Consider the following 17,161-nt stretch of genomic DNA (forward strand, 5'->3'; position numbering starts at 1 on the left):
TAATTGCACTTGTTCATTAACAATACTCATTGCTGTCTTCCAAAAGCGATGCTTCCTTTTGCCTTTCGTGACTATAGTCTCTGGGGTTTGCAAAACTTACCCTTGAGCATCATAAGAAGCTCCCAATGCATAGTTGGAGGAATGGGTGCTCTGTACAAACTTTGCTTCTTTCCTCGGGGAGCTGAGGACTCACTTCAGTATCTGGGAGAAAGGGGGACTCTGCATTCTTTCACTGTTTTTTTTCCCCTCCCAGGCCTGGGTCTGTTGCAAGACTTATCCCCTGAGCTGGCCAGATAGCATCCTCCTTGTCCTTAGACTGTTCCTGAAATACTCAGAAGCTGCTGACCAGACTTTTCTGCCTTGGAGTCCTGGCTCTTTGGAATAGGGGCGGAACCCAACATGCTGGTCTGACTCTGAGCCCTGTGCTCTGCCAGAGTGAGGGTCAGTTGGCTGTGAACAGTCAGGGTATAATTTACCCTCTGTAAAGAGTGTAAATGCTCCTCACATAGGAAACATCGCTTAAATTTAGCTCTGTGTTTGGGGGGCAATGCCGCCATGCCTGAATTGGGATAGAGGAGTCTGAAAGAAGAGGGGCTGCAACAGATGATCTGCATGGCTGAAACCATGCTGTCAAATAGCTAATTCAGGAACAGGAGAAAGATTATAAATCATTACAGCAATAAATAAATAAATAAATAAAGTTAAAACAAAATGATCACAAACTGAACTGCCAACATGCTTCACTGCTGGAGGCAGAAAGAGAAGTTACTCACCAGTAACTGGAGTTCTTTGAGATGTGTCCCCCTATGGATGCTTCACTTAAGTTGCGTCTGCACCCTGTGCCTTTGATCAGAAATTTTTGGTAGCATTGTCCATTTGGCCTACGCATGTGCCCCACATATCCATATACTAAGGCTATATGGGGGCTGCGCAGGAACTGCACTCAGCTCCTACTTCACCACAAAATCCCACTAGGGAAACTCCGAAGCAAAGGGGAAGGAGGATGAGTAACAGAGCACCATAGGGACACACATCTTGAATAAATCCAGTTACTGCACAAGGTGAGTAACCTTTCCTTCTTCTTTGAGTAGGGTCCCTGTGGGTGCTCTACTTCGGGTGGCTCTCTAACAATACCCCTCTAAGGAGGCAGGAGGTTCAGAACAGAGTCCAGTACAGAGGAGAGAATTGCATTGCCTACTGCAGCATCTGATCTTGCAGCAGTAACCAGGGCATTATGGTTAGAAAAAGTATGGACAGAGGACCAAGTTGCCACTCTGCAGAGCTCTACAATTGGAACATCTTTAAGTAAGGCTGTAAGTAAGATGTAGATTGTACTTATATAAAATGTGCTATCACTCTTGAAAGATGTAGAACATGAGTCCAGTCATAACAGATCTTAATATATCTCGAGATCCGCTTTGATAGTCTGTTTCAAAATTACTGATCCCCTGTTTCTATATGCACTGGATAAAAAGATTCTAGAACAGGGGCTCCCAACTTTTTGCCTGCATGACCCCATTTTGAGACTTGCTGTTTCCTGTGACTTCAGACAGCAACAAAGCCACAGTGACCAAGGAAATTACACATTAAGATGTTATTTAATGCTCTCTAATATGACACAGGGGCTTACAACACAGCTTCTCAAAGTCTGGCAGTGTGGTAGAAATTGCACATCTAATCTCTGATGTGACATCAATGATAGATCAATGCAAAGACTTGATGGACACAAGTGCACTGAATCAAGCTTCACACACATGTGCTCGCGAATGGCAACACCAGTTACAAGACACATGTTGAGAGTGCTGGATATTCATTCTTAACAGTGAACCAGAACTCCGGGAGAGAAAATTGGGTATATGTTACTTTCAAGAATGGAACACGGTAAATTTTGATGAGCTGTTCCTTTTGAGCTTCTGGCAAATCTATGGCATAAGGGTTGCATTGAAAGGGGTTTTGCAACCCAATCATACTTTGTCACGTCCAATTCGGGTAAAAAGGATGCAAACTGTTCTTCCAGCCAGCTGACATGCTCAGCCATCATCCGTGTGGGAGGCTGAATAATTTCATTGTCAGCCAGGAACTTGCAAAGCTGTGGGAAGAATACAATATATTATATCGACTTCTTCAATAGATTATTCTTCCAGAAAACAATTTTCTTTATGAATCCTGTGATTCAATCACTCAGCTGAAAGATGTGGGTGTTCCTTCCTTGCAGTCCTGTATTTAATTCACTCAATTTCCCAAAGATTATTACACTAAAGATTATATTCTTTCCATTTTTGGAGGTAAGTATTGTACATTTTCTCCTACTATTTAATAAAATGTGTTGTACTTCTGATGAACAAGATGTCTGTAAGTCTGGAGAATCATTGAGGAACCATGCTTGGAGCATTTATCAGTGTTGATAAATGCAAAGTAATGCACACTGGAAAACATAATCCCAACTATACATATAAAATGATGGGGTCTAAATTAGCTGTTAACACTCAAGAAAGAGATCTTAGAGTCAATGTGCAGTGGCAGTAAAAAAGCAAACAGAATGTTGGGAATCATTAAGAAATGGATAGATAAGACAGAAAATATCATACTGCCTCTATATAAATCCATGATATGCCCACATCTTGAATATTGCATGCAGATATGGTTGCCCTATCTCAAAAAAGATATATTGGAATTGGAAAAGGTACAGAAAAGGGCAACAAAAATGTTTAGGTGTATGGAACAGCTTCCATATGAGGAGAGATTAATAAGACTGGAACTTTTCAGCTTGGAAAAGAGACGACTAAGGGGGTGTAGACGAGCGCTTCCTTGCTCGCTGTACAAATTAGCCGGAGACCTCTTATTTTGCAACCCAGTGTCCGTTTATTTCCCTGTGTTCATCCCCACCACCATCTATATACAACTCTATGTACAAGTCAATTGCAGTTAGGTAGCCAGCCGGGGGACAGCTAGTACCTGTTGCTAGCTAGGAGCAGCAGTTCCTTACTCCTCCTGTGTCTCCCCCTCCCCCCTTCCACTTCCTTCTTGTCAGCTTTATAGGCCTTCCTCTCAGCAGGCTCACAGGTGATTGCTCTTAGGCGCCTTTAACGAGTCACACCCTGCCAGCTCCAATCAGTTCCCCTTTTTGGGAGCTACGCTAGCAGGTTCTGAGCTAACAGGGGCTGGTTCAGTGCCTCTTAGGCCAGCACCCTGTTACAGGGGGGATATGATAGACGTCTATAAAATCATGCCTGGTGTGGAGAAAGTAAATAAGAAAATGTTAGTTACTCTTTCTCATAACACAAAAACTAAGAGGGTCACCAAATGAAGTTAATAGGCAGCAGGTTTAAAACAAACAAAAGCAAGTATTTCTTCATACAATGTACAGTCAACCTGTGAAACTCTTTGCCAAAAGATGTTGTGAAGGCCAAGACCATAACAGGGTTCAAAAAAGAACTAGAAAAATTAATGGAGGATAGGTCCATCCATGGCTATTAGGCAGGCTGGCAGGGATGGTGTCCTTCATCTCTGTTTGCCAGAAGCTGGGAATGGGTGACAGGGGATGGATCACTTGATGAGTATCTGTTCTGTAAATTTCCTCTGAAGCACCTGGCATTGGCCACTGTCGGAAGACAGGAAACTGGGCTAGATGAACCTTCAGTCTAACCCAGTATGGCCATTCTTATGAGTCTCAGAATCTGCAGGTTGGATGAAGTGTTTGATCGGCATTCTGAGTAAGCAGATAAGCACTGAGCAGAAGCCATCATAGAGGGCGAGACATAAGATTTATTAGATAGAGATACTAGACCTGTCTTGGTTACACTGATACAATCAATATGACCCTGGCTTGATTTTGTTTGATCTTGTTGAGAACCTTCAACAATAATGGTATTGGTGGATACATGTATAAAAGAAAAGCATCTCCGAGGCATTGGGGATGGATACCTCCTCTGGAACAATACTTGATGCACTTTGTTTTGGCTGCTGTGGCAAAAGATCAACCCCTGGGAATCCCCAAGCCAAGAATACTGTGTTGAGGACTCATGAGTCCAGTTTCCATTTGTAATTTTGGAAGAAATGTCTGCTGAGGTAGTCTGCCATGCTGTTCTGAACACTGGGGAGGTAAGAAGCTGAGATCACTGTGACTGATTGGCTATGCACTAATTCAAGAGTTTTATCACTTTGGCACAGAGTGATAGGGAACATGCTCCTCCCTGATGATTTATATAATAAGTGCATGCCACATTGTCATTATTTTTATTGACTTGTATATGATTAGAGGTAGAAAGTGTACATAAGCATTTTTGACCACTCTCCATTCCAGGAGATTGATGTGGAGAAGCTGCTCTTCTAGTGACCATTTCCCATACGCCTGGTGAGGTCCCAGATGTGCCCCCCAACCAAAAATGAAGTGTTTCATGTTATCACTATGGTAGGGGGATTCTGAAAGAATGGAACACCTGTGCAGGTTTAGGTCAGCTCCGTCCACCAGTTGAGTGACTGTAGAACCCATCTGAGAACAGACACTAACCTGCCTAGACTGTGCTTGTTTGGTTTGCAAACTGTTCAGAGCCATCCCTGGAGATCTTGGAGATGTAATCTGGCATGTTGTACTACAAAGATGCAAGCTAACATGTGCCCCAGCACATGAAGACAAGCTAACATGTGTCCCAGCACATGAAGACAATCTCCTACTGTTACTTAAGGACTGCCCTGAATTCTTGAGATGACACTGAGTAGTGAGAGATATCTGCTGGAAGGCAGGTATGCGCTGCCTGTCATTGCATCCACGGACTCTCCTGTGAAGTTTATATGCTGTACTGGGGTCAAAACAGACTTCTCAAGATTGAGTTGAAGGTCCAGGCTGTGGAAGAGAGAACACATTGCCTTTAAGCCACCAACACTTCCTGATAAGATCTGCCCTGATCAACCAATTGTTCAGATACAGAAAAACAACTGTACCCAGACGACATTGGTGGTCAGCAACTACCACCGGAATCTCTAAGGATATCCTTGGGGCAGAAGATAGGGTGAAAGCGACCATCTGGTATTGGGAGTGTTCCTTGTTATATAGAAAACAAAGGAACTCCTTGCGTGAAGGGCAAATAGAGACATGAAAATATGTATCTTGTAGGTGGGGAATCATGAACCAATCTAATGAAGGAATTATTGCTGCAAGGGTCAACATCCTGAATTTCTGCACATATTTGTTTAGAAATCTGAGGTTTAAAATTGTGCTCCACCCTTTATTCCTTTTGGGGATCAGGAAGTACTTTGAATAGAATCCTGTGATGCACAGGAACTGGTTCTATTGTTCCTAAACATAAAAGTGAGGCAACCTGTTGTGTCAGCAGTTGATCGTGAGATGCATGCCTGAAAAGGGATGGGAAGGAGAACAGGCAGGAGGGATAGATTTGAAATAGATGGTGTAATCAGATGTTATGGTTTCCCAAAACCCATTTCTCCTATATTATATTCTCCCATGCAGCTTGAAAATGGAAGAGACAGTAACTAAAAGGGGAAAGGAGGGTAGAATGGTGCAGTTGTAAATCCCTGTTGATTGGCTGGTTAAGAGTCTCATCCAAGCTATCAAAACTGCCACTTGGAGGACGTAGATGGCTAAGAAGATGTACTGTAGTGAAAGGAGGTTTCTTTTTAGAGCATCTCCCGGTCTCTCAGCTGGGGGCTCAGATGTCCTCTTGTAAGTTGAATATGGGGCTGAACATGCTCTTTGTGCCATCTGAGACCTACTCTTATTTAGAGGAGTATAAACCCCCAGGGATCTCAACATGGCTCTCAAGTCCTTTAAAGTCTGGAGAGATGACATAATTGGTATCACAGAGACCTGGTGGAATAATACACATGACTGGAATATTGGTATAGAAGGGTATAGCTTGCTCAGGAAGGACAGGCAGGGAAAAAAGGGAGCAGGTGTTGCCTTATATATTAAAAATGTATGTACCTGGACTGAGGTTGAGATGGAAATAGGAGACAGACTTGTTGAAAGTCTCCGGGTAAGGATAAAAGGGGTAAAAAACAAGGGCAATGTCATGGTAGGGGTCTACTACAGACCACCTAATCAGGAAGAAGAGGTGGATGAGGCTTTTTTTAAACAACTAACAAAATCATCCAAAGCACAGGACATGGTGGTGATGGGGGACTTCAACTACTCAGACATCTGATGGGAAAACAACACAGCAGGGCACAGATTATCCAACAAGTTCTTGGAAAGTATTGGAGACAGTTTTTTATTTCAGAAGGTGGAGAAAGCTACGAGGGGAGAGATTGTTCTAGATTTGATTTTGACAAACAGGGAAGAACTGGTTGAGAATTTGAAAGTGGAAGGCAGCTTGGGTGAAAGTGATCATGAAATGATAGAGTTCATGATTCTAAGGAATGGTAGGAGGGAGAACAGCAAAATAAAAACAATGGATTTCAAGAAGGCAGACTTTACCAAACTCAGGAAGTTGGTAGGTAAAATCCCATGGGAAGCAAGTCTAAGGGGAAAAACAATTGAAGACAGTTGGCAGTTTTTCAAAGAGAAAAAAGGGCACAAGAGCAAACTATCCCACTGCGTAGGAAAGATAGGAAGTATGGCAAGAGATCACCCTGGCTTAACCAGGAGATCGTCAATGATCTAAAAATCAAAAAAGAGTCCTACAAAAAGTGGAAACTAGGTCAAATTACAAAGAATGAATATAAACAAATACCACAAGTATGTAGGGACAAAATTAGAAAGGCCAAGGCACAAAACGAGATCAAACTAGCTAGAGACATAAAGGGTAACAAGAAAACATTCTACAAATACATTAGAAGCAAGATGAAGACCAAGGACAAGGTAGGACCATTATTCAGTGAAGGGGAAAAAACAATTACAGAAAATGTGGAAATGGCAGAGGTGCTTAATGATTTCTTTGTTTCAGTTTTCACCAAGAAGAGTGGCAGTGATTGGACATCTAACATAGTGAATACCGGTGAAAATGAGGTAGGATCAGAAAAGGCTAAAATAGGGAAAGAACAAGTTAAAAATTACTCAAATTAGATGTCTTCAAGTCACCAGGGCCTGATGAAATGCATCCTAGAATACTCAAGGAGCTGACTGAGGAGATATCTGAGCCATTAGCAATTATTTTTGAAAATTCATGGAAGATGGGAGAGATTCCAGATGACTAGAAAAGGGCAAATATAGTGCCAATCTATAAAAAGGGAAATAAGGACAACCCAGGGAATTACGGACGAGTCAGCTTAACTTCTCTAACCAGAAAGATAATGGAGCAAATAATTAAACAATCAATTTGCAAACATCTAGAGTCTAGAAGATAATAAGGTGATAAGTAACAATCAGCATGGATTTGTCAAGAACAAATCATGTCAAACCAACCTGATAGCCTTCTTTGACAGGGTAACAAGCCTTATGGATGGGGGGAAGCAGTAGACGTGGCATATATTGACTTTAGTAAAGCTTTTGATACTGTCTCGCATGACCTTCTCATAAACAAATTAGAGAAATGCAACCTAGATGGAGATACTGTAAGGTGGGTACAAAACTGGTTGGAAAACCGTTCCCAGAGAGTAGTTATCAGTGGTTCACAGTCATGCTGGAAGGACATAATGAGTGGGGTTCCGCAGAGATTAGTTCTGGGACCAGTTCTGTTCAGTATCTTCATCAATGATTTAGATAATGGCATAGAGAGTACACTTATAAAGTTTGTGGACGATATCAAGCTGGGAGGGGTTGCAAGTGCTTTGGAGGATAGGATTAAATGATCTGGACAAACTGGAGAAATGGTTTGAAGTAAATAGGATGAAATTCAATAATTCAATAAGGACAAATGCATCCACCATAGGAGATAGTAAAGGCATCACAGCTTCATCAGGTGATGAGGAGGAAATATTAATAAGAGCTGTCATCTCCTTGTATGCCCTTGATTCTTGCTCCTCAAAGATCTCCTCCTCTGGCACAGGTGGTGGCAGAGATGGTTGAGGGGAATGGGCCCTTCTTTGCTTCCTCTGGTGGTGCAAAGACTTAGATGCAAACTGTTGACAACAGAATGTTCCCGGGTCCCAAAAAGGCCATTGAGGGGGGCCATATGGCATACGTGGAGGAACTGATCTGTGTTTTTGCCACAAGGGTGTCGTTTGAGGTCTATCCTCCTGCAATATGTCAGTGTAGGAAGGGGGGTGGTGTGTTCTACAGTAAATAGGGGAATCCTGTTCGAATATCTAAGAGTCGAGGAGTCCTCTTCAACATACTCCAAGGAGTAGGATAACTGTTCAGCTTGTAAAGTAGACGAGGGTGAGTATGGTACACTAGATGATAGAGAGGTCAGTGATCGGATAAGTCTTGGCATGGATAATCCCTCAATACCCATTAATAGGGGAGACTACAGCTCTGAAGATCTATAAGGCCCTAACAATATCTAAATCCTTGTGGTACTGATGGCATCAAAGACAGGTCTGAGCGAGAACCAGTGGAGGATGGCTTTGGTTCCAACGTAGCTAGTACTGAGCACTTGGCATGAGAGTCTCGAATCTGATTCCATCTGTACCATAGGTAGTTGACCAGTCTTCTGTGTTGCCGATACCAACAGTTGTTCAGGAATGAGTTTAGAATTCCCCTCAGAAGAGTGTCTGCAGCTCTGGGTACAGGTACTCCAGCTTGGTACCAATTCTGTCTTTGATGAATGACTCTTTGAAACTGTCTTCACTGCCGTTGCAGTACCAGAATCACTTGGAGCCTGCATGGAACTCCCCTTGGGACCCGAGGTCTCCATAGCCCATTTATGCAGTGGTGACAAACGTCCTTGGAGATTTACTTATTACCTCTTTCTGCCTAGAGGCAGATATCAAAGCTAGCTTTTGAGGATTTCAGCCCCATAGACACAAACGGTAGTGCTATGTTCTATGTGTCTAGCAACCTCCCGTGACACAGATTTTGAGGTGGACAGGGCACTAGCTGTACTAGGATACCTATGTACAGTGTGGCCCGCCAGCCCTGGGCCCAAAGCCAGTGTTAAGGCTTGCTCCATTGGGATCTACTCATGAAGGAAGTGTAGATCTTGCACTTACTGGGAATGTACACATCTCCCTAACAGCGGAGGCACTGAGAATGCCCATCATTGCTCAGGATAGCTTTGCGGCATGAGAGGCACCTTCTAAATCCGTGGAAGCCTGGCATTTTTGAGCAAAATAACAAAAGCTGACCTTTCAGTAGGGAAAGATTTTAAATTCTATATATCTATATTTATCTAAAAATTGCTTTTAAATTTTTTTAAAGGAAAAAGCAAAAGAAAAAAGAGGAAACAACTGTTCCCACAACACTATGAAATAACTAACTGTATACTAACTAACTGCTAAATTGAATAATAACAAGAACAGGCAGACAGAAGACTCCATCTCAGGCAAAAGGCAGCTCAGAGAACTGTGGGCAGTTCACCCATGCATCCCCATATAGTCTCAGTTTGGGATGTGTGGCACGCATCCCTGAGGTGAACAGACACTGCTACCAAAAATCTCCAATCAAAGGTGCAGGTGAACCTGAAACGGAGCATCCACAGGGACACTACTCAAAAAAGAATCTTGTCTCCTGAACTGAAATGTGGGGCTTTGCCCTGGAACCTCCAGCAACAAAACTGGACTGATTTTGAATTTCAGAGGTGGGAGCATTAACCCATTAGTGATGAATGAGGGCAGAAACTGTGCAACAGAAAGAGATGCGTGGCACATTTTATTCATTGTACAGCACCATGCATATCTTCAGTGCTATCTGAATAAAGATGATAATAAAAAGAAACCTTAGTGAAGGCTTCTGTGAACTTCTCAGCAAACTTGACTTATATTCTATGGTAAAACCACCTGGTAATTTGGCACTCCAGTGCAGCAGACTGGAAATTCTTCCACAGCTCCATTTCAATTGAAAATGGGAGGCTTTTATGGAATTAAATATGAAACAATCATATAATCAGTATAATAGCCCATGTAATACTTATTTTGCCATTAAATTCCATTTATTTTACACTGTCCTCACACTTTCACTTTTTGATATGCCATGGATTTTTTGCATTGATGATGCATAATTACATCATAAATTCTGTTTCTGCTCAAATGATTAGCTGTGAAATAGTTAGTTTTGGATATTTACATTTAGCATCAATGGTGCATTGAGATGAATGCGGGCAATTCATATCTCTCAGGGCTGTTGTTCCTGGCTCTATACACACTCAAGGCTTGTCTTCACTGTATTGTTAGCTCAAGGTATAACTTGAGTTTTACTCCTAATCTGCCTCTGGTCCACACATAAAAATCTCTAGCTTGAGCTAGGTATCTTTTAGCTTGAACTAACTGGAACATCAGGGGGTAGAGGCTAAAACTCAAGTGCTGCTGAAGCTCAATCTAGTAATGAAGTGGAGATGCAGCAACTTGAGTAACAAGAACTCATCAACTGTTCATCCAATCACTCTGTACCACTAATCAAACCACTATGTGTAACAAGAGTTTTGTTGTTTCAAATTGTGGTCACTCTCACTTGATTAAGGCTCCAGTGGAGTAATTTGAGTGTGCTAACTCAAGCTAACGGTTGCAGTGAAGACAAGCCTTCAGGCAGACATCACTGTTTTAGTTTACAATTCAGTTCAAGATTTTAAAGTAATCTACTCATCAGTGATGGGTAGCAATTTTTGTGGCTGCAGATTACACAGAGCCTGGACATTAGTTAACTAAGGATACATTTTAAGACAATGTGTGAATTTGATCCAAAAATATAGCACTGACAGATAAACGCCATGAGGCATAGCTGGAAAGTTTATGTTAAAAGCAGTTACAAACCACTGACATAATACCTGTAACTTTATTCACCGTGGGTGAGTTTCTTCAATCCTTACTCATGTTGAATAGTACTGTTACTCCTTTTGAACCGCGAGGTTAGCCAAAATTCATTCTTGTGGGTTGTTTCCATTAGAGGAAGAAATTGGTGATGCAGTCAGGTATTTCTTTGATGGAATCTTGTTTATTTACAAAGAACATACACAACGTCCTGTTTACTTGAACACTTCAGGATTCAAACAGCAGGAGACAGCTTCTATGCTCACTGTTGCAAACCCCTTTCTAGCCAGTATGTATTTAGCCCAAAAGCAATCTCTCTCAGCTTTTTCTCCGGGTCACACTACCAGGGCTTCTCTGATCCTTCTCTACTTCTGTGGTGTTTCTGTTCCTCATCTCACACATACAGTACAAAACAGCAATCAAACCAAACCCACCCGTGTTCAGGTTTAGGCCATCATGAAACCCCTCCACCTATAGTTCAGATTCCTGAGTGGCCTTACATGTGGTCTGTCTGTGTTTTAGGTGGTGGGTCCTATTATTTCAGCTCTCTCTAAACAAAGGGACGTTTAATTGCTCCTTCATTTATCCTAAGTGGAAAGTGGCTGTTATGCTCATCAGCTCCACTGAGGTTTTACCCAACCCCCAGAATAACAATACCTTAAAGAAGGAATAATCCTACTGAAGTCAATGAGTCTATTTGTGGAGCAAGATACTACTCACTGTAAGGCTATCACAGCCTGGCTCCTAAGTAGTCCCAGTTGTTTAACTGGGGATACTTAAGAAAATTCTGCTTAAGTGAGTAAGAGTTGCATGTCTATTTTTCCTTTCTTTGGTGCATTCTGAAGTAAAGACAAATTTTTTAATTACAGCATTTATATTCTACTATAAGCTTAATTCTGCTTCAATTATAAGGCCTTTAGCCTTTATGAGGCAGAAGAAATAGCAATGAACTAGACTTCAGAGAAAGGAATTTTCTTTATTAAATGTTTGCCATTTGTTCCACGTTTATACAGTCATAGCACTTACTGTGTGAGTACGAAGATTCTGTTACTTCTTTGTTTTTTGCAGTCACAGCAGCGTCAGTTAGATTCATTGCGTTCAACTAAAACAAATGGCAATATTAACAGTGTAAGTTACTTGTGTTAGGAGATAAAATATACTTGTACCATGTATAAATTTATATACAAATATATAATAGCACCCAGCTCAGGAAAGTAACATACACAGATCTGAGAGTCCATCTATTCCCTTAGATTTGTGATTCTTGTGCCAACTGAGATAACTTGTTATATGTGTGGAAGTTGGAGATCCTGCAAACTAGAGTCATGCAGTTGAAGGATTAATGGCTTCAATCTCAACAGCGATGCAGCAATAGTTTATTTCAAATTTTTAACTTTGGAGTGAGGTGGGGAGCTTTTTAATTTCTACCTCTAGATTTACTAATTTACATTTATTGTGTTTGGTTTTCAAAAATATTTACCAAATGCAAGAAATGACAACTGCCAAAAAATGTTAACTGTAAGCAAGCCCCCTATGCACATATACAAACCCTTATTACTAGCTCCATATCACTGACTCATGCAAAACACAGCACATGCAGAAAACATGCACATCACATATGACCAGATATATAAATGCATTTCTGACTTCTCCATTGTATATAGTATTTGCTGCTTTAGCTCAGGACTTGCTACCCTTCAGAGGAACTTCTTTGAACACAGCAATAAGCCACAAAGTATTTTACCCGTAGGATTGGGCCATAAGTATATTTGGTAAGATCTTCAACCCCATCCCATTCTCTCTACACAAGTTAAAAGGACCAAAGATTAAAGGAGCTTTAAAAGTCCCCGTTCAGGCTGTGAGAAGATTCCTTTAGTACAAGAATTAAGGAACAAAGCTGTAAGGTTTCCTTCCAAAACCCCCTCAACAAGTTTTGGTGTAGGGGCATGTCAGGGGCAGGGCCAAAGCACAGAGTACTGCCAAGGTTCTGGGCAGTGCAATAGCCCATAGGAAAGCCCCAGAAGGCTGCCATAATTTAGGCAGGCCCCCACGGGGCTGGGAGTTCTGCAGCACAAATTTCATTTATTAAATATAATTAAACATAGCAGCTTGAAGATTTAAAAGCAGAGATTCTTTTGGAACCAGCAACGCTTGCATCTAAAACAGAGTCATTGGTTTTTTTTTTTTTTTTGGGGAGGCTTCCAAATTTGTGGAACAGTCCCAAATTTTACATGTGATTAGGATCTGCAGCTCTCTGATGGCCAAATCCTGATCCCATTATAGTCAAGGCAAACCTCTTACTGATTTCAGTGGGAATAAAATTTGGCCAAAAGAGCATCAATTGACATTCTGCTGGCTATCCTCCTTGGTGGGAAAGAATAAGGAGGAAAGAAGAGGATTATTGCGGTGAAAGGAGAGGTTTAGGGGGTAGAGAGCCCAAATAATAGCCTTGTCAGCCTCTCAAAACCCTACAGCTGGCCCAATTTACAAGTCAACATTAGGTCATGCAAGACTAACATATTCCTTATAATCATTAAAATAACAACTGAACTCACCGTGTAAGCGTCCTGTATTCTTGTAGCTGCATCAGTGTTTGCCTCCATTTTTTTAGATTTTTTTGTTGAATGTTTTGCAAATGTTCGAACTGCTGATGCCAATAATCCATCAGACCACTCCATAGTATTAGGATCAGTCTGTCCATACAGCTCACCAACACTGACACACTTTGGGTTTATTACAAAAGTATCCACTTTTCCTTTCTTCGGTGCATTCTGAGGTAAAGATTTTTTTTAATTGCAGAATTTGTATTCTACTATTAGCTTAATTCTACTTCAATTATAAGGCCTTCAGCCTTAATGACTACGACAGATTGCACCACCATTTATATACCACAAAGGGTCAAATCTAACAATTCTTAGTGAGGCCCTGATTCAGCAAGGTACTTATGCATGTGTATAACTTTAAGCATGTGAGCAGTCCCACTGATTTCAATGGACTAACTCAAACATGCACATAAAGACTTTCTTGAATTTGGCCCTGAGTTCTTACTCAGGGCTTGTCTATACTTGAAATGCTACAGCAGCATAGCTGCACAACTGCAGCTGCACCACTGTGGTGCTTCAGTGTAGATACTCCCTACAGCAATGGTAGGAGTTCTCCTGTTGGTGTAGGTAATCCACCCTCCTGAGAAGCCGTAGAATTCTTGACCCAGTAAACAGTAAGCGCTGTTTACCCCGGGGGTTAGGTCAGCTTAACTACATTGCTCAGGAGTGTGGATTTTCTTTTTTACACCCCTAAGCGATGTAGCTGGGTTGACCTAACTTTTCAGTGGAGACCAGGCCTCAGTCAAATCTTCCATTAGCTTTATAAGGGACTCAGGGACCTCGGCAACAGGGTCTGAAACGCACCACAAGTGTGTTTAATTTACATTCAAACAGCATAAAGAAGCTTTATGGAGTTTTTAAACACAGTAAGTCTGATATTAGAAAAGCTACATTACCAATCTGAGTTTTTCTATTGAAGATTAATTTAGGAACAGCTCTTTTTGATATGGTGGAAATGTGAGCATAAAATATTCTAACCTTCATGATAGTAAAGCTTCAAAATAACACAACACTGGACAACAAAGTATGACATTTATTTTCACACTCAGTATGTTGATTAGAATTTATATTTGTTTTCTTATTCAAAAGTAGAGCTAGGTAGCGCAATGGGTTAATGAACTAGCCATAGACTCTGGAGGCCTGGCTTCATAACTTGTTACATGTCATAAGTGAAAATAAATATGTGGTCTATACCTAGTTCCTACTTGACATCTGCCGTCTTTGTAAAACCACCACACAATTCTAGTAGCCTAGGACTGAAACAGCTAGACCCGTTGCAGACTTAGATTAAAGTGTGTGGGAAAGCTTGCACAACCACTGCTGATACATTAGTCTGTCAGGTCTGTGAGAACCAAACATCCATGGAAATTTTAAAAGAAAAAATTTGTTCTTTAATGGAAGAATATAAAAAAATCCCTGGTTACTCACCTTTTGTAACTGGTTGTTCTTTGAGATGTGTTGCTCATGTCCATTCCCTCAGTAGCATCCATAGGGGATTGCTCTCTGGTGCTCTCACAACTAGCCTCCCCTTCAGTTACTTCTTGCTGCAACTCCAACAGAGGGGAAGGAGAGTGGATAATGGAATGGACATGAGCAACACATCTTGAAGAACAACAGTTACGAAAGGTAACCATTTTTTCTTCTTTGAGTGCTTGCTCATGTCCATTCCATTGTAGGTGACTCCCAAGCAGTACCTCCGGAGCGGGTAGAGTTCATGGAGTGTCAATTGCAAGACAGCTCTGCCAAAGCCAGAGTGGTCTCTGGCCTGCTGGGTGATGACATAATGCATCGTGAAGGTGTATACCGATGAACATATCATGGCTCTGCAGATGTCCTGGATGGGGACATGTGCCAGGAAACCGGCTGATGATGCCTGAGCTCTTGTGGAATGAGCTGTCACTATCGGTGGGGGCACAGCCTGTTCTGTCCCCTAACAAGTATGGATGCATGTGGTGATTCAGGACGAAATCCTCTGAGAAGACACTGGAAGGCTCTTCATCCTATCAGCCACCGCAATGAAGAGTTGAGTAGATGTACGGAAGGGCTTGGTGCACTCCAGGTAGAAGGCTAGGGCATGCCTGATGTCTAGGGTGTGTAGACGCCTCTCCTCATTGAAAATGTGAGGCTTTGGACAGAATATCAGGAGGAAGATATCCTGGTTGACATGCAACTGCAATATCACCTTTGGCAGGAAGGCTGGATGGGGACACAGTTTTACCTTGTCCTTGTAGAACACCGTGTGTGGGAGCTCCAGCGTAGGAGCTTTAATCTCAGAGACTCGCCTCGCCAATGTAATAGCTAAAAGGAATGAGACCTTCCATTACAGGTGTGAAAGAGTGCAAGAAGCCAGAGGCTCGAAGGGAAGGCCAATGAGCCTGGAGAGGACCAGGTTGAGATCCCATTGGGGAACTGGATCCCAGACCAGTGTGAAAAGTGTTTCAAGGCCTTTCAGGAATCTGATTGTCATCTTGTGTGAGAATACTGATCGACCCTGGATGCAAGAGTGGAAGACCGATATGGCCGCCAAGTGCACCTTGATCGATGAAAAGGCAAGGCCCTGGTGCTTTAAGTGAAGCAGGTGATCCAGGATGGATTGTAGTGACGAGTGGACTGGAAAGATATTCTGCTCCGACACCCAGCAGGAGAAGCGCTTCCACTTTGCCAGGTAAGTCACTCTGGTGGAGGCCTTTCTGCTTTCTGAAAGAACCTGCCGGACCTGACTAGAGCAGGCTTGTTCTTCAAGATTCAGCCATGCAGCATCCACGCTGTGAGGTGGAGAGAGGCGAGGTTCAGGTGCAGTAACTGTCCATAATCCTGAGAGAGCAGGTCCCGGCAGTTGGCAAGTCCACGGGGCTGCTACCGCTAAGTCCATGAGCGTGCTGAACCAATGCTGGCGAGGTCAACCCGGGGTGATCATAATGACTCATGCCTTGTCCCTCTTGGTCTTCAAGAGGACTTTGCTGATCAGTGAGATTGGCAGTAAGGTGTACATCAGGTCACCTATCCATGATAGGAGAAAGGCATCGGATGGCGAGCCACTGTCGAGACCCTGCAGAGAGCAGAACTGGTGACATTTTCTGTTCTGTCTGGTGGTGAACAGGTCCACTTGGGGAGCTCCCCACTTCTGAAAGAGCATCTTGATGACCTCCGAGTGGAGGGACCACGCATGGTGAGAGAAGAAGGACCCGCTGAGGTGATCCACCAGAGTGTTCCGGACGCCAGGGAAGTTGGAGACTTACAGGTGGATAGCATTTTGGATACAGAAGTCCCACAGGTGAAGGGCTTCCTGACAAAGGACCGATGATCGAGCTCCCCCGTCTGTTGACATAGAACATGGAGGCCGTGTTGTCTGTCAATAACTGCACTACTCAACCAGACAGATGGGAAGGAACACTAAGCAAGCCAGGTGGATGGCCCTGAACTCTCTGATGTTTATGTGAAGCGACAGCTCCTCTCTACACCATAGACCATGAGTTCTGAGTGTACCAAGGTGGGCTCCCCTACCAAGGTCAGAAGCATTCGACACCAGGGACACTGTGGGTTGTGGAGTCGCTAACGGAACATCTTCCAACACCAGATCAAGGTTGGACCACCACTGCAGGGCGGTGAGTACCTGTGGCGGGATAGTGAGGAGCTTGTCCAAGTGATGCCAGCTACATCTGGAGGGGTCTGAGGCGTAGTCTTGTGTGCTGGACAACATAAGTGCATGCCTGTCATAACTATAAAGGGAAGGGAAACAGCTCTCCTGTGTACAGAGA

General features: G+C 42.7%; 1 protein-coding gene across 1 annotated transcript in view; it reads right to left on the reverse strand.

Moving 5' to 3' along the window:
• Positions 1-17,161, reverse strand: part of DNAH14 (dynein axonemal heavy chain 14) — a 439,459-nt gene that overhangs the window by 221,844 nt on the left and 200,454 nt on the right. The window contains 2 exon segments of the mRNA XM_029912981.1: positions 11,827-11,902; positions 13,356-13,609. Coding sequence (XP_029768841.1) covers positions 11,827-11,902; positions 13,356-13,609 — 330 coding nt within the window.

The sequence above is a fragment of the Terrapene carolina genome, unplaced genomic scaffold (assembly GCF_002925995.2).
Source record: "Terrapene carolina triunguis isolate 2854851 unplaced genomic scaffold, T_m_triunguis-2.0 Scaffold406, whole genome shotgun sequence".
Classification (NCBI taxonomy): Eukaryota; Metazoa; Chordata; order Testudines; family Emydidae; genus Terrapene; species Terrapene triunguis.